Below are 22,001 nucleotides of genomic sequence, written 5' to 3'. Positions count from 1 at the left end.
GCTTTGTGATGATGTCATTTTAGAAACTTTTAGCTCTAACGATCCTTAAGTTCAACGGTCATTGTCCGTGGGGCAAAAATTAGGACACACACTCCCCATTCACGCCCCACATATACACTACACCCATCTACCAAAAATTACTCTCTTCCTTTCTCGACCCAGATACGACAACTCAACTCCGCTTCCCATTCCATCTCAAGAAAAAAAAACCTCTTTTCCTCCAGAGTTTGACATTTCTATGCTTCTGCCGTGGAAGAAAAACTTATTTATTTACTTATTTATTCTGGAAAGTGCGCGGGACCATGAAATCAGCGCGCCAGAGTCATTTTAGGGAAGATGCGATCGTAAACAGCGGTTCGGAAGGAACCAGAAAGCCCGAAGGAGGAAAAAGAAAGTGAGGTAAATGATCATCTACTTCCTCGGATGAAGTCGTCGGTAGAGGAAGGAATATCCGACGCCGATGGCCCAAGTTGCGTAACCAACTCGTGCGTTTCGAAACCGACCGTTTAGAATAGCGAAAGTAAAAGGGGCCCGAGTGTGAGGGTTGTGTAACTTCAAATAGGCTCCCACGGGAGAACCTCAAGGTTATCCCACCTGTAACTTTCTAAATATTTCGTATTCGGCCATTTATCTTCCTTTTTTTTTTTTTTTTGCTGTGATAAACCTTGCAGATTTTTTTTTCCTTTAAACTGTCGACGCCCTTCTAAGAAATCCCTTTTTCAACACCTTCTTTTCGAATTAAGCCTGGTTTCTCCACCTTGAAAAAGAAACCGTCACCACGCAACTTTTTTAAACTTCGTTTTTCAATATTTTTATAATTATTGCTATTATTATTATTATTTTAATTATTTTGTCACGCATTAACTAAATGTTGGTCTTTGGCCATTTTCGCAATTTAAAGCTATTTATTTATATTACAAACAATCCTTTGGATTTGTTAATCCTACTTTCCGCCGACGTTTGAAATGTCCCCTCTTCATCAAAAGTTGAGGTTAAAACTGAAAAACGAGGGGAGGGGGTAGGTAATTTTGTGTCGGTGAAAAGTAGGGAACATCTTTGGGCTTCTATTGGTTAGATAAAGTAAAACTTATTATGACTTGAGAGGGGATTCTCAATCAGAAATCGTATCTGCCCTATGAAGAAATCACCTTTACTGGTGACGCCTTTCAAGAATAAAGTCTCATTGCTATGTTTTAGAAAGAAAGTTTTGCCATACAACTTTTTAACTTTTTAAAAAATTATTATTTTTTTTTTCAATTTTGCAGAAACTAAGTGTTGTTTTTCGTCAATTTTCGACGTCATTTAAAACTACTCATTCCTCTCCTATTAAGAAAAGAAAATCCTCAGTTAAACTAAGGCTTCACTTGATACGCGTATCCAGTGAAGCCTTGGTTAAACATCAAAAAAAAAAAAAAAAAAAAAGATAGAAATAGTGCACTTGTAAAATTTCTTTCTAGTTAGAATATTGCATACGCTTTATGAATAAGCATTTGGTCGCAATGACACATAACGACGTTTCGAATGCAAAAGTCACTTGAAAGATTGAACATTCGGATACAATTGTGCATGAAATGAATGAACACTCGGATACAACGGCACATGAAGTGAATGGCATCTACGGATACAATGGAAATGGTACTTGAAATGAATGATCATTCTGATGCGGCACATGAACCGAATGAACATTCTGATACGACACATGAAATGAATTGAACATTCTGTTACGACAAATGAAATGAATGAAATCTCCGATACAATGGCACTTGAAATGAATGAACATTCTCCTACGACACATTAATTGAATGAACATTCTAAAAGTTCATTTGAAATGAATGCGATCTCCGATACAATGGCACTCGAAATGAATGAACAATCTGTAAAGACACGTGAAATTTATGACATTTCAGGAACGATGACCCTTAAAATGAATGAACATTCTCATACGCTACATGAAATGAATGAACATTCTAAAAAAGAACTTGAAATGAATGAGATCTCAGATACAATGGCACTCGAAATGAATAAGCAATCTGATACGACATATGAAATGAATAAATATTCTGATACGACGGATGAAATGAATGAACATTCTGATCCGAAGCATCATCTGATATGACGTACATCGTTCATTTCAGAACGATGTCTCAGCCACAATGACATTTGAAATACTTAATACTCGGATATACACTGTAAAAAAATTCCGAAACGTTACTGGGTATTTCCGAGTTACGCCTCGGGATTTTAGTAGTTTTCATCCACTTCCTGGAAAAATCAAGTATCATTGTCAAAAAGTTTCCTGAACTGCTACAAGATGCACGAATACAGACTTACCACTGTTGTGAAAAATATTTTTATCTACCAGTTAAAAGATTAACTGAACCCATTTATAAAGTGCATCGGCTTTAGTTCTCCTACGGCTCATCCATGCTAATTAAGCTAACAAAGAGAGCAAATGAGAATGGACTATGTTACTTTGCAAGAATTGCAGGTGAGTAAAATTGTCGTTACTTGCAATTCTGGCTTAGTTTTGGCCATGTTTGCAATAATACTCTTGGATCTTCCTTGATAAATCAGGAAGATGCCACGCTAGTGTATTTTACCTTTCTAAGGTAACACTAATTTTCCAGAGACACGATTGGCTTTTAACAGAAAGATTTCTGAATTTTTCAGGAGGCTTCGTCGATAATGTCAGGAAGGTTACTGAATTGTAGCGGAAAACGTTCCTGGAGTTTTCAAGATGTGTTACTCGTAGAAACTGGGCACATCAGCTGCCCATTACTTTCCAGGAACGTTTCGGAATCGTTTTTACAGTGTAATGGCATCAGAAATGTATCGGATACAACGGGGCATGAAATTAATGACGACTCTAGACATCACTGAATGTCAAGAAATTGACTGTAAAGTTGTCGTAATTTTGCGTGAATTAAATAGCATGTCCAAAGCTCAAAACAAAATAGCGATCAAGATCCTTTTCTTCTTTAGGTCAAAAATAGCATTTACAAATGTGATGCTTCGCATTCATTGGGATCATTACGGAATGGCATACTATTTCATTGGTGTCTCCCCAGTTTCTCCGGCATTTCATTCTCCTACCTGTTTCTCAGTTTTAATCATACCTTTTGTCCTTTTGATATACAATGTAAAAATGATTCAGAAACGTTCCTGGAAAATAATGGGCAGCTTATGTGCCCCATTTCTGCCAGTAACAAATCTTGCAAAAAACAGGAATGTTTTTCTCTAAAAGTCAGTAACGTAACTGAAATTATCCTGGAATCTTCCTGAAGAACTCAGTTATCTCTCCGGTTAAAGTTACACTCTAAAAATAACAATTTCAAAAATGACACAAAAGTACTCAAACTTCGCGGAGTCAAAATGACTCCGAATATGTGGTACTCAAATTTGAAACATTCAAATACTCAAATCAACACGTGCTCATTTTTGAGGTATTTGCGCTCAATTTGGAATATTAATAACTTCAAAATTAAGTATTAACCGAGTTATGTACTCATTTTTGAGTATAAAATAATCCAGCACACTATTTGAAAACATGGGTACTCATATTTGAAACAAATGGTTTCAAGAAAATTTGAAAGCATGAATGTACTTATTTATGAAAACTTCATTTTTCTTAGAGTAGTTGAGAGAAAACTTGCGTAGGTTTAATATAATAGCTTGGCGCCTTCGTGATCTGCCAAGAAAGCTCCAGAAGCATTATTACAACTTAGGACCAACACTGCGACCGAATTGCAAGTACCAAGCATCTTACTCGCTTGCGAAGCTGCGGAATCCAGAAACTTATTCTCCCCCTTTGGGCGCTTAATTTATCCAGACGAGCCGTAAGTGAACTGAATCAGAAACACTTGATATATTTACTCAGTTAATACGTAATCCCTCGTTATATCGCGCTTTTCGGGGGACAAAGAAAAAGAGCGATATATCCGAAAGCGCGATATAACGGAGGGCATTAAAAATAGTTATGTCTAATACACAAGTAAATTGGCATTCGTTCTTTTTGACATTAGTTTCTAATGGTTTCGATGTGGGTACTATCACACCTATTGAAATTTAAACAAGATTGAAATTTAAGTAAATTTTCACCGTCAGAAAGTTAAAATCATCAAATGGCGAATGAAGACGATCTTTCTGAGCTACCGCGAGATAAGAATGAGCATTAGAATACCCTCTTATTCCGAGTAGGTTTTCTTATCCGTTTTACTTGCTGTAGTAAGGATGTAAAAAGTAAAAGAAACCAGATTGTTTCCAGGAAACTATTTCGCCCGTCCAGATCATTATTCCCTTCTTAGATGCAAATCCTGGTTTGTGCAACCAAGTACAAATCTTTTCTGTACTAAAAGAAGGGCGTATGTTCTCTTCTACATGGGCTACTATGACGCTTGATGTCTCTCACTCCTTGTAAAGGCAATGTATCAATACAAAAGAAGATGTCAAGTAGTTTACAGACCATCTTAAACTGAAATATACTGTGCGGGTATGTACATTTGGATGACAGGAATTGCTGCTGCTTTTCCAGCGAATTCAGAAGAATTGCTTCCTTTTGTTCATTGACAAAATAGAGAAGAAAGAGACCTTCTCTGTGCAATACCATATGTTTTCAGAAATGGTTTCAAACTTAAAGCAAAGTTTTTTTCTTATTTTAGGCTTTAATATTTCGGGAGACAGAAGAAAAGAGCGATATATCGGAATGAGCGATATAACGAGGCGCGATTTAACGAGAGGCTACTGTATTTAAAGTGGGAGCTAATAATATTTTTCACAACAGTGAGAAGTCTGCATTCGGGCAACTTGTAGCAATTCAGGAATCTTTTTGACAATGATACTTGATTTTCTCAGGAAGTGGATAAAAACCATTTAAATCCCGAAATACTACACTAAAATAATCAGTAACATTTCGGATTTTTTTTTACAGTGTATTAAAGGGGAGATGAAACTTGAAATGTGTCGGCGAAACTGGGTATAAACCATTGCATTATCAAATACCTATGACTTTTTTTATTTCTTCAGTATCATTTAAAATAAAAAAAAATTAAATAAAACAAGTTTTGTCCTATGTCCACAACTGAGTAATTATAGTCACTGCAAAGGAAAAAAAAAGTTAGACATAACTCAAACAATGAGTAGAAAAAGCTATGTTCTTTTTCTTCTCTTTTTTCTACCTCCTAGAGAACCACTAGTTATAAACACTAGATTAAATGAAAGGCAGATGGTGAAATTAAAAATGTTGGTCATACCGAAGAGTTACAGCAACTTTGCAAGTACAAATTATGCGTTCTAGTGAAAGCGTAAGAGATGAAATAAACGATTGCTGCAGAAGAGCAAAACTGTGAAACCTCATTCGCTTCACATTAAATGAGTAAATGAAACAAAGGTGAAATAGATGAAGCAGTTGCTCAACATGAAGGATGGGTGTTGAGTAACTCATAATAGAGCCCCCATAGATGCCTCTTTAGACATATTACTTTTAAAGAGTGAAGGTAAAAAGGAAGCAGCAGTGAAAATGAGGGCAGTAAATAGTATACTTGGCTGAACACACCTTGAGTTTAAGATTGCTTTTGGTAATACTTTTAAAACAAAGAAAACACAGAAAAACTGATTCCTATAGAAAAGGTACACCTCAGTAATTTTTGAATTTATTTAATATGAAAAATTCATCCAAAATAACTTGTACAATTCTTTTGTGAATGTTTTGAAGCCTCTGTTTAAATTGAAAACTTTAATTTTCACTGAAGAACTTATGTAGGGAAGAGAGTGAGGGGTGGATGATTTTTGAATTTATTAGTAATTTTTGAATTTGTTAGTATAAAAAATTCAACCAAAATAACTTGTACAATTCTTTTGTGAATGTCTTAAAGCCTCTGTTTAAATTGAAAGCTTTAATTTTCACTGAAGAACTTGTGTAAGGAAGAGAGTGAGGGGTGGATGATTGGTGGTCAGGTGCCCCAGACGGTAAATGCTGGCCGCGCTAGTATGTGAAGGATGTACAGAATATTTATAAAGTTTTGCACTTATAAAGAAAATTTATTAACACTTGAAGGGGCGCGTCATAATTGTTTTAGAAATCTAATGGGAAACACTACAGTGGACGCCGGTTTATTGAATCAGCCGCTTAAAAGTATCGAATTGACAAAAACAGAACAGAATCCTGCTTTATTGAACTTGCCGCTTTATTGAATCAGCCGCTTCAATGAATCAAAACTGCTTAGAACAAACGTGATTCATGTATGCGGCGGCCACTGTATAAGTAGTTCAATTGATTATCTAGAGAGTTCACATCGCAATTGAACTAGTCAATGAAAATTTGCCATCTACACAGGCCCGGCTTTTGGGGTAGGCGACCTAGGCAGCCGCTTAGGGAAGCAGATTTTAGGGGCGGCGAATTTTGAAATTGAAACATATTTTTTAATAGTATGAATATATGTTTCAGCGTCATAAAATTCACTGCTTCAACACTAAAATAATAATAATAATAATAATAAATAGTTTAGAGTGTGTACCAGTGCTTAGATATGCAAAACATAGTTCGGTATTTAAGAAGAAATTCAATTTAATTTTACAGGTGGCAAATTGTGTGATTTAAAAGTTTTTTAAAAATCTTAATATCTGTTTCAATGCCATAAGTTGCATTACTTTAATGTTAAAAAAGATAATTTAAAGTGTGTACCAGTGCTTGGATATGCAAAACCCAGTTTGGAATTTAAACTAGAAACTCATTTTAATTTTAAGCACTTTAAAATTATTTTTATTTTCTTAATATTTATTATTTTATATTATTATTATTATTATCATTCAATGGGAGGTGGGCGGCAGAACTACTACAGTCGACCCTGCATCTACACTGCATGAAAAATGTGCCATAGATGATTGTCTTTTACAAAACATGACAATACCATAGATGAAGTTTTGTGCCTGCCACGTGGCGGACCTTAACGCAGCGACCTTTGCGTCATTTAAAAGGAAAAACAATTTCCTTTCAAAACACTCGTGGCGTCAAGGTGGTCGTAGCATTAAAAATGGATAGTTGCAACTCGCTCTGCAAGATATTATGCTGGTAAATATCTAATACCTGCTACGCATATTAAACAAAGTAAAAATATACGAGAATCATACGATAGAGCCCGCCTGATTCGAAAAGTGATTTGATATCTATGGTTTCATTTTCAACTGTGCTATTTTAGTGAAATGGTTTATCAGGCTTTTGCTTGATAAGGCAAACAATGACTTAAGTTTCTAACAAGGTTAGAAACGTTGTTCAATTATTTACGTAGCATGCGATTTTTGTAATTTATTTAACAAAAAATGAGTCGAATAATAGTGTCATACATTTTACAAGAAACATATTTGCTGCTACGCTTAATTCCAGTCTAGTAAAATAACTCGACGGGCATTACCAAAATGTGGACCATCTGTAATCCCATTTCAATAAAAATTTCAATGCTTTCACTGCCATGAGCAATACTACAAGTTTTCAACAAGGTTATCAAGGCCGTCCCAATGGGAGTCACTGCGACCTCCCAAAATTTTTTTCTTATTCGGCAAAGTTGGCGAAATAATTGCAGTATTTAAATGCCTGATTGTCTCTTTTCATTAGATGTACTTATATAATACATACCCGTATTTTTTTTCAGTAAATTTTGGAGTTCCATTATGCAAATTGAGAATTACCGCAAAATGTAAATTCCACTCGCAAAAATGTAAATTCGGGGTGCCCGTGAATGTTATGAATTTTTTGAAAATGAAATTGCACCCTAGTTAACTCTATATTGAAAAGAAAAAAAAAAAAAAGGAAAGAAAGTAATGTCAAAGAAATTGTATCTGCACTGTCCCACGATTGGGAGACCCCATTTGCAAATACAACCTTGACATTTGGTAGCAAATTACTTTCATCCCGGTTTTGCACCACGGAGCATTTTTTTTTTTTTTAAATTTTGAATAATTTTTTTTGTAATTAATTTTTTAAGCTAAAATTTCATATAAACTGCGTTCAAAAAAGTGGAGGAATTTCCATGCCCCTAAAAGTTTTGTATCATTTGAAAGAACTCTTTTAACTGCGCAAGGTGAACTTTGTTGCAATTTTCTCAATTAAATTAGGGGCTACATTTAAGGGTTTCTAATATAACGAAAATTATAAGCTCATTCAAGCACGGAGCGAAAGAGCAAAGTATTACTAGACTTTTCAAACGTACAAGACGGTCGTTTCGCTATGCTCAGGAGCCCGTTCACACCATAGCTATGCAGTTCAAGTTAGTACAAATTATATTTTGGACCCCAAGGAAGGGGTGTACTTATAAACGTTTTTTTTTTAAATAATTTTGCTATGTGTATTTTAGTCAATATCGTTTTTTCTTCGAGTGAGTGGGATTTTCTCATTGTTTTTATTAAAATGAGCTCTTTAGTTACAATATATGTTTTCAAAGGTGGGGGGGGGGGGAGCGTGAGATTTTCATTTTGTTCTTATCTCAATTCGTATTTTAATCTGTTCTTTCTAAGACGACCATTTAATAACCAGATAAGATTGTGAAACAATCTTGTCAAGAAGTTGGTGAATAGTAAATGAATATTGAGTGGAATGGGGTCGTTTCCGCAATTTTAAAAGTATTTTTTTCTGAAACAGCATGCTTTAAAATCATAGAATTTGACCATTTTTAAAATAATTTGACAAGTTAAAAGTTTTTAAAAAATATTTAAATCGGTGCGCAGACTCAATTTTATTTTTTACGCTTCTGCACATGACACCACAAATGATGAACTACCATTTACTGGTGCCATTAGCAGAGCGCAATATTTAATTTGCTTCTTTACCCACATGTATTGGCAACGATATGGTTTATAGCACAAGCGTAGAACGCAATATATAATTCGCTTCTTGATTATCATAACGTGCAAACGCGGTAGACAGCAAGCCTAAACATTCAACGCGCCGGTGGAATACGCACCAAGTTCATCATTTGTGACGTCATGAAGAATACGCCTTTTTTGAAAAATCGTACATTTTAAAAAACTAACTAAAAAGTAACTCTTGGGAAGATAAAAGTATTTTCTGGGTCCATGTTAATTTTTTTTGCACATTCTATCAACTTCAGTGACTAAAAGTAGCACTTTTGATTGAAGGAAACAACCATATTATTTTTATCATACGCATAGACAAAACCCGACAAAAATTGCAAAATCCTAGGAGTCGGGAGAAAGTTTTAAGCTCTAAATAAATTATTTCTCATGAGTTTATGCAACGGTTCCCAACCGGTGGTTCGCGAAGCCCTGGGGGTTTACGAGAGGTTTTCAGGGGGTTCGCGAAAAAAAATTGTAATGGTGGAGTTTTAGCATGTCTGTTTCTGATGAAATCTCATGTTCAAGCGGTTTCAAGCAAATTTTGCTCCTTTTTTATTCATTTGTCTCTCGCACATTCGATACTCTTAGCATGAAAATATTTGCATACTTCCTGACATATTTTACCTTTAAATAATTTAGTTTGTCATTGCAAAGCTTTAGTTTTAGCACTTTCATTGAGAACGATAGCCCTGAAGACATGCTGAAAAAGCTCTACCAATGAATACAATCCTCAGATGAAAGAATTTGAAAGCGTTCGTTTCCTCAAAAGTTTTAGATCGGAAAGATTGATTAAACTTGTTGAAAACATTGCATGGAGCATATGCGAACGTCTAAAATATTTTGATGTATAGTTTCTTTACCATTTGCCTCCGACGAAGAGCTATCGCTCTTCTCTTGTGTTGAGTCAAAAAGGCATAGAAGTGCTGTTGTTTGTTGCAATAATTTTCACGCTACGTAGACTACAATTTACTTCGAGTTTTAGAGTCGAAAGAGGGAAAGAATGGCTAGCAACCCACAAATACTACAGGAAGTATGTAAAAGTAAGTGCTATAGAAAATTTTCGTGGGTGAAAGTGTGAGGTTTCCGCAATAAAAAGATCAACAAAATTTAACGATGCAACTTAATTTGCGCTGCATGTAAATAAGGAATTTATGAAATTTGTGTAGAAAATGTCTCTTGTATTAAGTGAGCTTAAAAATATTTGTTTTGTTAAAAATTAACTTTTTTTTTTGTAAAAATTAGAGTAAATGCGTACTTTTAAAATAGAAACTTCCATTATTTTTCAATATACGCATTTTACTCCTCAATTGTAGCATAATTACAAGAAAAGTCTTCAGCAATCAAACGATTAACGTACGCAGTATCAAACAACTAGGCTCGCAGTCTTTTTCAAGAAGACTTAAACCTAGAGATCTTTCTCAATCGACTGGAAGAAAAAAGTTAATTTAGTTAATCTGAGACAGTTCCCTGAAATAATTTTAAAGATCCTTCTTTAATTGACTTCTGATGTAGTGATAATAGAGATAAATGTGCCCTTGTGTCAGAAAATTTTGAGCCAAACTATTTTTGAACCTCTTTGTTCCACAAATATACCATTTTCCAAATTTTTTCAAAGTTAATTGAAGCTCAACACAGAATAATCACTGTGTTTATTTTTTGGTGAATTTATTTTGCATTCCTTTTTTAGCGATCATTTTAGTTCGCTTTGCGTAATGAGTGTGTGTGTGCGCGCGCTTTTTTTTTTGCTTGTTACCTATTACCTAGTACCCAAGGGGTTCGCCAACTTCTTTCGGAGTTTGGAAGGGGTTCGCAAGGGGGAAAAGGTTGGGAACCGCTGGTTTATAGGAAAATTCATTGCATCTTGACTACTGAAAGAAGTAGTAGTCAAGTTATTGTTTTAGTCGCATAGATGACTTGGCCCCCGTTATTTGTCGGACACTGCGAATAGATTCCTTCAAAACACCTGTTGTTGTGAAGACATAAATTAATTTAACTGAAAAGCTTGAAAATTATGCAAAAAGAACTGTGAAAAAATCCTTTTAGAGAGTAGAAAATGTCATTTCAGGAACCAAATCGCTTTTTCACATTTCCTCTTCTGAAAAACAACTTCTGTAAACAAAACCGCAGACGCACGTCGAAAACCAAAACAACGTTGGAAATTCGCGAAAAAGTGAAAACCGAAATCTGAACCGGAAACCCAGCTGCTCACGTGCCGATAAGCATCCTCCTCCTTGCAGCACGAGGAAAGCACATGTTGCGCATGCGCCGCTTTCGCTGCAGATGGCGATGGGTCTGCGAGAAGAAAGTTCCGCTCTGCATCATTCGCCGGTTGAAATCTGCTGAGGAAGCCAGCATAATGTGCCGATGTTTTGAGAGTGATGTTGACTTTCTGATGGCGTGAAATTAAAAGCGACCATGCCTGCTGTTTTCTTGGACAGGTTACCGCTCCCCAGCTTGCAGGCCTACACCGTAGGCAGCGTGTTGTTGCTGGCTTGTTCCGTGCACTATGCCATACAAGTCACTTCGCAAATTGGATTAAATTTCAACGGAACTGAAGTCGGCTTTGGAAGTGATAATAATGCCGTTCTACACAGAAATTCCACACCCGGTGTTTTACCCGATGTTTCTTTCGGTGATCTGTTGTTGGAAAGATTTATCTTTAGAAGAGCAGTGGAAGTCGTGTACTTCATGTTGCAAGAACCAATGTGCATATGGGTAAGTGTTATTTCATGTAAACTGTCAGTTTTATTTCCTGTTAAAACGAAGGTATAATTTTCTTCCCGAATGTCCAAATTGCAAGTTTCGTTTTTTGTTGTGTTGCCACTTGCCGTTTATACGTAGTCGTTCAGGTATTAGATAGAAAATTTTATTAACTGTAAAAAATTTTCTAATCAGGAATATACAGTGCATCCGATTTATTTATTATTAGTTGCACCTGATTTCTGTTTGCTGTAACTAACAAGCGGTTTTTTGATTGTTTACCTTTTTAAAAACTGCTTATAAACAGCTTGTAATTTCGACGTTTTCCAGGGGACGTCAAACAGTGTGCAAATTGTACCAAAAAACAACCAGAACCAACCTTACTTGCATATAAATACATTAATTTCTTAAAGCCAGGGGGAGAGGGGTGTCAATTGCCCTTTCCTGACCCCCTAAATCATGGGCCTGGCTATAAATTGTATTTGAAATATATTTAAACCTAGCTCAAAGTGTTGAGCAGTATGAATCAATGGTTGTTCTTTCGAGTTTAAGTAATTAAAATTTAGGTACCTATCATCAATCAAAACTTGATGACAGCTTATGTAAGTGACAATGTTTCAGCATGTGAAGGCATTTTGTCTTGTCATAATATTTGGAGCTTTTTTTCCTGAATTAAAAAAAAAAAAATTGAAAGTTTGCGAATATAAATTTGCTCTGATCAACTCTGATATTTGCACAACCATTAGATCCTTTCAGCCTTTGATATTTAATTTACTAAATTATGATTTTTATTTTCCAAATACAGTAAGCCAAGTTATAAAATTTTTAGTGCAGTCACGGTCTTTTGTTGTAAAGGCACCAAATTAAAATTTTGTAATAACCACAGTTAGTGTTGCCTATCCCGCCCGAGAGCAATAGTGCAACCTTCCCAAATGGTACTCAGAAAAAGTGCTGTTCCCCCGCCCCAAAATAAGAGAAAAATACCCATTAACAATTTCAATGGTGTACTGTGCACCATTGTGCCATCTTTCTGCTTCATGGGCACCCCTGGCCTTAATTTTTAACAAGAAATAAATTTTTACTTTACGTTATAGCTGTGAATCTAATATAAACGGCTTCACTTCAAGTGGACAAGACTTGTATAAAATCTCTCATCAGGTCTCTTATCCCATGCAGGGTTGGCCGGATTGAACCCAATGGATTTTTTTGAAAAATTCCATTATTTAGCCCACTTTTGGGTTTTTTAAAAATTTTCTGAGAAGTTTTTGAAAAAATTAATTAATTTAAATACTTTTACAATTTAAACTTCTTCTTTATTTGTACTTCACCGCAGACAATGGACATAAAAAATTAATTTTGAACTTTAATAGTATTTCTTAATTCTTAATGGCATTAAAAAAATACTTCAAAGATTTTAAATAAATATATTTAACTTTTTTCTTTAACTGGTCAATAAATAACTCAAATTATCTTGACTAAGTCCTGTCACGCCTCATTTTCTTAATGTTTGTAGATTGTACAGAGGAAACTACTCTAGCTAAAAGGCTTTCATGCGAATTCTGCAAACCAACACACCACAAATCTCGAATAAACAAGGTATATTTTTTAGAAATTAATAGGTTTTACAAATAGTCGGAAAGAAAACAGAATAGGATGTACAGTATTTTCGTTATCTTACGAAAAAGTTTAATATTTCTTACACTGTACACAGAAATAGAAAAACAGGCAGTATAAAATTCAAAGACATGTGTTGATTAAGCTGGAATTCAGTAAAAAGGGATTTAAACTACTTGAGGTTCTTCAGTAGTTTTGCATAACAAAATGAAATACAATAAAGTAAAATGCAAAAAAAAAATGTTGTAATTAAAAACAAACAAAAGATTTTATCATTCGATAAGTAACTTTACCTTAACTGTTGGTAATCAAGGAAACTAAAAAATCTGACACTTCACCATTCTTGGGTTTCATTGTCTTTTATACCTTTCTTCAAAAAACACTGAATTTTCCAGCTTTTTTTAACCCAAGACAATTTTTGTGCTTTGTCGACTTACAAGTAGAAAAAGCATACATCTACTTACGTTACAATATGCTACAAGTACCCCACATTTTCCCTAAAAAAAGACAAAAAACCCCCACATTTCTTTTAAAAAACCCAGCTTTAGTTGGGTTTATTTAAAAAAACCCTGGGTGAATGGGCTTTTTTAAAAAAACCCGGGTTTTTGCTAACCCTGACCCTGATCCCATGTGGCATGAGTTGTATGGTAATCCTGAGGCATCACTAAGACAGGCTTGCCTATGAAGGAGGGGGGGGGGGGGGGGGTATGGCTCAGGCTGCTGTAATGAAAATTTCAGATCCTAGTCTCAGTCTGTTTTTGGGTAGTTTCATTCTATTGAGAAAGGTATTCTGTAGAATTTATGGATACACCATTACTCTTAGGAAGAATAGGCATACCTAGCTGAAAGGGAAGAGTGGACAAAAATATCCTTCATTCCCTCATAAGAAAAAATACCTATTTTTTAAAATTTCAACAGTTAAGCATTTCTTATCTAAAACATCAATACAATGGTTTGCAATCTGTGGGGCTCATCTCCCTAAGGAAGCACTGAGCAGTTTTAAGAGGAGCACACAACTGTTAATAACCTGGCATTTTTAACACACCCACGTACAAAAAGAAAAAAAAAAAAAATGTCAGAAAATAAGAATTATCTACACACCATCACATCACAATGGCATTTAGGTACCAGCTCCTCATTAAAAAAATAATGACTTTTCAATGACCTTACGGTTTTGAGCAAATTTGAGTTGAAAAGCAAGCCCATCCTGTTCTAAAACATGTATTAGTCTTTTGACTATGGTATTTTTAACATCTACTTTTCTGTATAAGTTTTTAAATGTGCAGTGAGTGCTGAGTAATTAAGCCAGTGATTGATTAAATCAGCCACTTTCATGAATCAAATCCTTAAACACAGCACAAAATCCAACTTTAACATTAAAAAATTGCAAGATGTCAAGCACACTGCTTATAAATGAATCAAATGTCTATGACTGACCATTCCCCACAAACATGTGGTACACCAGTGCAGTTTTTTGTCTTTGCCTTCTTTTAGTAAAATTATTATTTTTTTTTTTTTGTTGGTAAATAGTGAAAATGGGAGATTTTGCACTTTTAGTGACAGTTTTCTCTGTAAAAGTCAAATGAAACCTCTGAGACGGAGAGAGACATTGCATCGTCATGACTTCTGCTCACTAGGCTTTGTCACCAGTAAAGTTAACATTGGAGCAACAAATGCTAATTCTGTGTACTAAGTAGTTTTGTGACATTGAAAAAAAACAAGTGTCTGAATTAATCACTTAGCAATCAACAGCTGGTAAATTTTTCAAAGCACATTAGGTAAAATTTGAATTTTATGATTACTTTAAGCTGTTTTACAATAAAATTCTTTAAATAGGCAAAGAATGAATATTTTTATCGAACTGTATACTTCTAATAACACTTTGAAAATCGTTGGTTTAATTTTGTTCCCATTTGGTTTATTAAAACTTACTAAAATACTTTTAAAAAATTAATAAATTGTATCCGGGTACTATTCTTGCAACGACAGTATTTCACGTTCATTTTTTCACTTATCTGCATCTTTTTACAAGAGTTGTGATTGTAGATTACTTTTTGGTACACAAAAATACACCCAAAACTTTTTGTGCAGTGCATAGGGACTGCATAAAAAAATCGCATTCCGGGCTGATGAGTGCTAAAAAGCACAAAACTGCAGTCCTCGGATGGAATAACTGAGCTGATGGTGTATTTTGAGTAACTAGGATTTGTTTCTTTAAACGAAATAAAAATTCACCAAGTGATGATAATTTTGCCGAATAGTCGGACAAAATTTCTCAAATAAGGACATTTTTTGGAGGTCACAGTGACTTCCCATCGGGGTGCCCCTGTCGTCACTTCAAAGATACTACCTCGCACTTATTTTATAAATAATTTTATTAATTGAGTCCAATCTGATTGAAATTTTCATATAACGCACAAAAAAAGACTGAACAAAAACAGTTTTTTTATGTGCAACTTTAGAGCACTTTAACTTTCCCACATTGGGTACTTCAAAAGTTTTTTATGCTTGAGTGAAAAGATTGGAAGCCATTAGGTCTTGGAGTGAACATAATTTTTCTGTGTGTTGAAAGTAAATTTTTGGAAAGCACTTAATAAGGGGGAAATGTTAAAAAAAAGAACCTAAAATTTCTTTTAAAATTGTTCCTGAAAAGCAAATTTTCTGTTACTAGAAATGTTCCGTTCTGCCAGAATATGTTTTAGTGGTATGGGAAGGAGAAAGCAGTGTGCATTGGTTTACATTATGAAATGTATTACAAGAAAACTCATTCAGTTTTAAAATTTGTTGAAAAACGTAAATCCTTAAAAAATTGGGAAAAGTAATATTTTTATCCAGTAATGTTTTTTTTTCAAAAAAAAAAAAAAAAAAAAACAATTAAAGTTACATTAATACTTTACCTACCTCTCTCCCTGAATATTAAATAGCTGCCGCTTTTGGGCGATACTAATAAATTGGCCAATAAATATATTTTTTTAAAAATTAAACATAGATACTAAATTTGATTGAACGATGATTGCTGATTGCTGCTTTAGTTGATTGGTAATAAGCAAACATGCATATTTTAAAGGAATCATTGCAGTAAATTTTATGTGTTCCCCAGTCTGCTACAAATTACTTTTCAGATGTTTTAATGTAGTGTTTTCGTTCAAATATGATTACAAATAGTTTAATACAATCTTGAGAAAAAAAAGGGGTTAAAATAACAGTTGGCGTTAATATTCATCCTAGAAGATTTGATAAAACTGCACTTTTTCAAAACGTAAACGCATATTGAATGTAAACATGGGGATCTAGAAGGTCAAGGTCATATTTTGTAAACAAGGACGGGGGTTGTGAACTGCGACGTGCGAGCGTTCGAGTTGTTGTGAAGAATCTCACACAGTTATTGTGGAGCTCACACAACATAGCTGAGTAATTTTTAAGTAAGGAGACAAAATGGATTTCATTACATTTGTAATCTTTTTTTGGTTCTTAATTTCCTGAGTTTAGTTTTAATGAACAACGCAAAAACTGGGCACTTCCATTTCCTCGTGTTTTAGTGAATTAAGTGAAAACGTAGTTCACTTGATTTATACGTATAATTTAATTGGTATATTTTAAAATTATAAATATTGGATAATTATATTACTAGCTTTGCTTTATTAAATGCTTATTCAGACTCTTTTGCATCAATTTTGTTATATGTTACACGATTTGGCGTGGTCAGTAGTATGCTACGCTATTATTTTGAATGTGCTTCAGATTTTATTTGAACTGTGGCCACTAATTACAGTACAGTCGAACCCCGATTTAACAAATTCATCGGGACCGAAACTTTTATACGTTAAATCGGGGTTATTCGTAATATAGGGGTGTGAAAAAAAATTAAAAAAAATTGCACTTACTTTATCTAAAACTCCTAATAAGCAACTGCGCAAAAAATATCTATAATCAGAAAGTTTACACTTTTTATTCAACATTCCACAACTTATTAGACGCTAGTTAGTATGAAATTTTAAACTACTGAGTAATAGATGTTTGAACAATTTCCTTGATATATTCATTAAATTACCTCCCTATAGCCAGGGTTCGGTGTATTTCATGTATGAATTTTCTTGATTCGAAATAGTTCTCTTTCGACTTAATAAAGAGAAAAAATACTGTGTCTTTTACAGCCTGGTGCATGAGATATGTTTTTAGTTTCCCTGCCATGTAAAGCATTTGAAAAAGTAAGTTTTAATGGGAGTTGGTTGTCTTCTCTCCGTCGGTCGCCCGTCAAAAATTTCCGATTCCAAAAAAAAAAAAAAAAAGTCCTTTTCTGCTTCGGACAATATGGATGTAACATTTAGAAAGCAATCCAATATTTCCTAACTCAAACTCAAATTAACAAAAAAAAAAAAAAAAAAAAAAAAAAAAAAAAAAAAATTGGCTGTTGAAATAATTTGTTGTTTTGGGGTTTTATTATTCGGTAAAAAGGGGTTTTTGCCTTCATTTTAGTCGGGGGGAAAAAGAAAAATTCGCTAAATCGCGAAATTTGTTAAATAGAGATTCGTTAAATCTGGATCCGTATGTATTTGCTCTTGCATCTGGTAATATAATTGGTTAATTAGTTGAATGAACGTAAACTACAGCACAATTACACTTCATGTGGATGCTGCCTTTTTGCATCAGATAATCTGTATTTTTCTGCATTGAAAGAGAGATTCCTTTTTAGATTAAGATTAGCGATCGCCACTTGAAAAAAAAAAAAAAAAAAAAAAAAACCGTGTTTTTGAACCTGCTACATGTTTAGCGCTCAATTTGCATGAAAGCGTACGAGAAGGAATTTATTCAGGGTGGCTGACGTATGACTTAAATTCTGAAGAATATAGAGCTCTTACATTCTTTCAGTTAGAAATTAAGTCGAGTTAGACCAAATACGAATTGGGCTTTATATGCTGTATAGTTTTATCAACATTATTTATGTCTCTAATCATTGTCAGTTCATTATGCCTCCTTAAATTTAGCAAATATGTAGTGAAAGTTGCAGTTGATTTGGTTCATTAAGCATCAAGGTCATCTGGCGTAACTTACTCAAGTAAATCGTAAAACTTTTTATTTCATTTATACCAGGGTTGGCAAAAACCCGGGTTTTTTTTAAAAAAGCCCATGGACCCAGGGTTTTTTGGGTTTTTTTAAATAAAACCCAAAAAAAAACCCAACTAAAGTTGGGTTTTTTAAAAGAAATGTGGGTTTTTTTTGTCTTTTTTTAGGGAAAATGTGGGGGTACTTGTAGCATATTGTAGCATAAGTATATGGACAAAGTGCAAAGATTATCTTCGGGTAAAAAGCTGGAAAACGAGTTAAAATTCAGAGTTTTATGAAGAAAAGTATAAAAGACGAAAAAACCCAAGAATGTTTAAGTTTCAGATTTTTTAATTTTCATTATTACCAACAGTTAAGGCAAAGTTACTTCTCGGGTGATAAAATCTATTGTTCGTTTTTAATTACTACATTTTTTTTTTGCATTTTACTTTATAGTATTTCATTTCGTTATGCAAAACTACTGTAGAACCTCAATTAGTTTAAATCCCTTTTTACTGAATTCCAGCTTAATCAAGACATTTCTTTGAATTTTATGTTGCCTGTTTTTCTATTCCTGTGTACAGGGTAAGAAATATTAAACTTTTTTTGTAAAATAATGAAAATACTGTACCTGTTCTGTTTCCCGTCGACCGTTGGAAAAATCTGTTTATTTCTAAAAAATTTACCTTGTGTTTATTCGAGATTTGTGACGTGTTGGTTAGCAGAAAATAATTTACATGAAAGCCTTTTAACTAAATTAGTTTCTTCTGTACAATCTTCAAATATTGAGAAAATCAGACGTGACAGGACTTGGTCAAGATAATTCGAGTTATTTATTGACCAGTTAAAGAAAAAGTTAAATACATTTATTTAAAATCTTTGAAGTATATTTTTAATGCCGTTAAGAGTTAAGAAATACTATTAAAGCTCAAAATCCATTTTTCATGTTCATTGTCTGTGGTGAAGAACAAATAAAAAAGAAGTTTAAATTGTGAAAGTATTTAAATTAATTTTTTTAAAAACTTCTCACAAAATTTAAAAAAACCCAAAAGTGGGCTAAATAATGGGTTTTTTTGAATGGGTTTTTTTCAAAAAAAACCCATTGGGTTCAACCCAATTGGGTCCAATTCGGCCAACCCTGATTTATACGGCTGCTTCTTGGCCATTATTTGGCGACCTTAACTTCATTTCGCATACAGCATCGATCGAATAATTGATCAACTTAATTATTTAATATAGACTGGATCCGTCATTCTTACCTCTTATGTATTCGTGTTTGATCAAATGTTTTCGATTTTAAGCGCTAAAATATAGCTATTTATAGCTACTTATAAAAATGACATCATAAATAACTTATATTTACGAATGTGTATTGTAACTTCTATCAGAAAATTGCAATTTCAACATTTTTGAAAACTCCTCTACGGTCATCTCACAGATGCACATTAAGCAGTAGCGTCACTATGAGGAGGGGGGTCCGACCCGAGTGATATCTATCTGGGGTATGAAACTCGAAGTGGATTTGGGATTTTATAAAAAAAAAAATAAATACTTTTATTCTCAAATTTTCCCTTAATATATCTTGAGTTATATTTCATTTTAAACATTTCAACGAAAATGGAGTACAATATTTCGGGAAGGGGGGGGGGGGGGGGTTACATATGTATCATGTGCAAATTTTGCATAAAATGCATTCGTATTTTGCACTTGTCTTTCGGTTTTTAACTTTCGTTTCACCACAAAAATGAAAAAGAGTTGTTTCTGAAAATCGTACGTGCTTCATGTTTACATAAAAACATGATTTTTTTTTTGGGGGGGGGGGACCCCAAGTGACACCCGTGGAAAGAATGCCACTGCATTAAGTACACAATTAATAGAACAACGATTTTTATTAATGCTAATGATCTTCCTAATTTAATACTTCGGTATCTTCAACTTGAATTGTCCAGTGGCGGATTTGCAAGTTTGGGGGCCGCCGTCGTAATGCATTTTTGGAGCACTTTTCTCTGTTTCAAAATTATGTAAAACATTTATAATGTGCATTTTGAATCACCTTTGAGGCACCTATGGTGGTTGAGACCTCTCGCAATTGCGGGACGGTAAATCTACTCCTGTAAATTCAGGGGTGCCCACTCCCCTAGGAGCTAGGGCGCACCCCCTAAATATTGCAAGCCCTCCAAATTCAAGATTCCTCCTCCCAAAAAAAGGAAAATATCTCTCAAAACACCCTCAACAAAAAAAAAAAAAAAAAATCAATGGCGCAGCCTGCGCCATGACCCCCCCCCCTAGGTGGGTACCCCTGGGAAATTCTCGAAATGGTTAATGCACTAAATACAGGCCCACATCTCAAAATTTCTCTCCATTGAATGCCACTTCCTAGTAAAAACGATTGTCAGAATTTGACAATGTACATTTGTATGATGACAGCGAAACAGCTTTGTTTGGTTTGATGGATGAATTGAACAATATTTCCAGCTTGGAAAAAGAGAGTGAGATTTTTCATTCCCTTCTCACAGATTGTGTTTAGCACATGTTATTCCTGGCAGAAGAGGTTAGTTACGTAATTGAAACCCTGTCATTTCTCTTTATTTATTCCCCTCGTACTTGAACTTTCTTCGTTTATAAAGCTTGAGATGTTGGCAGTTTTCAAGTTTTTATGCAACTTTATTAACTGTGTGGAAGCAGAGTGCAAATATTCAACAATGGTTTAAGTATAATTTATAAGGAATTAGTTCTGAGAGGAAAAATAAATCATGCAATAACAATTTTACCTGAATATTTAACCCTGAACAAAGCGCAGCATTATTAGATAATTACTTCATCACATGCTTCTCAAAACGACGTAAAATACAAAAACAGAACGTATACAGGGCGGAGGAAAATTTTTGTGAATTCGTAGTTTGTTCTAAGCTTTACAAAGGGTATGTTTATACAAAAATGACTCTTCAAGCAGGGGCATAGACCAGGTGGGGGCGAGGGGGGAATAATAAATAAAACCCACTCCGAAGCTAATAAATTTTCCTTTTTTTTTCACCATAGAAAAGCGTTAAAACGAACTATATATCTCCCACCAATATTTAATTATATCCACCGTCCGAAATTTGTTTCTTTCTACGCCACTGTCTTTAAATACCTTCAACCAGGGCAGAGATGATATGAAAAAAATAGCACAGTTTATGACTTTTAACTCATATTGCAACTTGATACACGTTCTGGTGGGCTATCTATTGGGTTGAAGGGAATCTCGACTTTTTTTTATGACACTCTGTTAATTTCTATTGTTTATTTTCTTGTAGACTACGTATTATTAGGTTGAGGGGAATTTCTGTATTTTTATGAAAGAGACTTTTTATTCCTATCGTTTATTTCCTTGTGGACTATGTATTGTATTGATGGGAATTTCTGGATTTTTATGAACGATTCTTTCAATTCCTGTTGTTTATTTTCCTTGTAGACTAAGCATTGCACATTGATCGGAATTTCTGCATTTTTATGATTGACTCTTTTAAATTTATTTCGTAGTTTGGGTATTTTCTTGTGGGCTAGGTATTGAGACTGGGGTCGAGGAAATTTTCTATATTTATATGTATGACATTCTTTTAGTTTCTATTATAATTTAATTACTGTCTTGTGGAAGTAAGGGAATTTCTACATTTTGTGACTGGCTCGCTCTATCAAATGCCATTGTAATCTGATTATATTCTGGTGGATTATACATTTGGTTGAGGTGAATGTGCATTCCTGCACTGTGGGCCCTAAGCTCAAATACGGGCTAAGTCGCATGTGTTCTTGATCGGTTT

General features: G+C 34.2%; 1 protein-coding gene across 1 annotated transcript in view; it reads left to right on the top strand.

Moving 5' to 3' along the window:
• The first annotated feature begins 11,127 nt into the window (after positions 1-11,127).
• The window catches only part of LOC129219626 (E3 ubiquitin-protein ligase AMFR-like), a 202,741-nt gene continuing 191,867 nt past the window's right edge, over positions 11,128-22,001 (top strand). Inside the window, exon 1 of the mRNA XM_054853884.1 lies at positions 11,128-11,559. Coding sequence (XP_054709859.1) covers positions 11,260-11,559 — 300 coding nt within the window. The 5' untranslated portion in view covers positions 11,128-11,259. The remainder of the gene's footprint in view (positions 11,560-22,001) is intronic.

This window comes from Uloborus diversus, chromosome 4, assembly GCF_026930045.1.
Source record: "Uloborus diversus isolate 005 chromosome 4, Udiv.v.3.1, whole genome shotgun sequence".
Lineage (NCBI taxonomy): Eukaryota > Metazoa > Arthropoda > Arachnida > Araneae > Uloboridae > Uloborus > Uloborus diversus.
The sequence above is the reverse complement of the archived record's forward strand: the minus strand, read 5'-3'. Positions and strand labels throughout refer to the sequence as shown.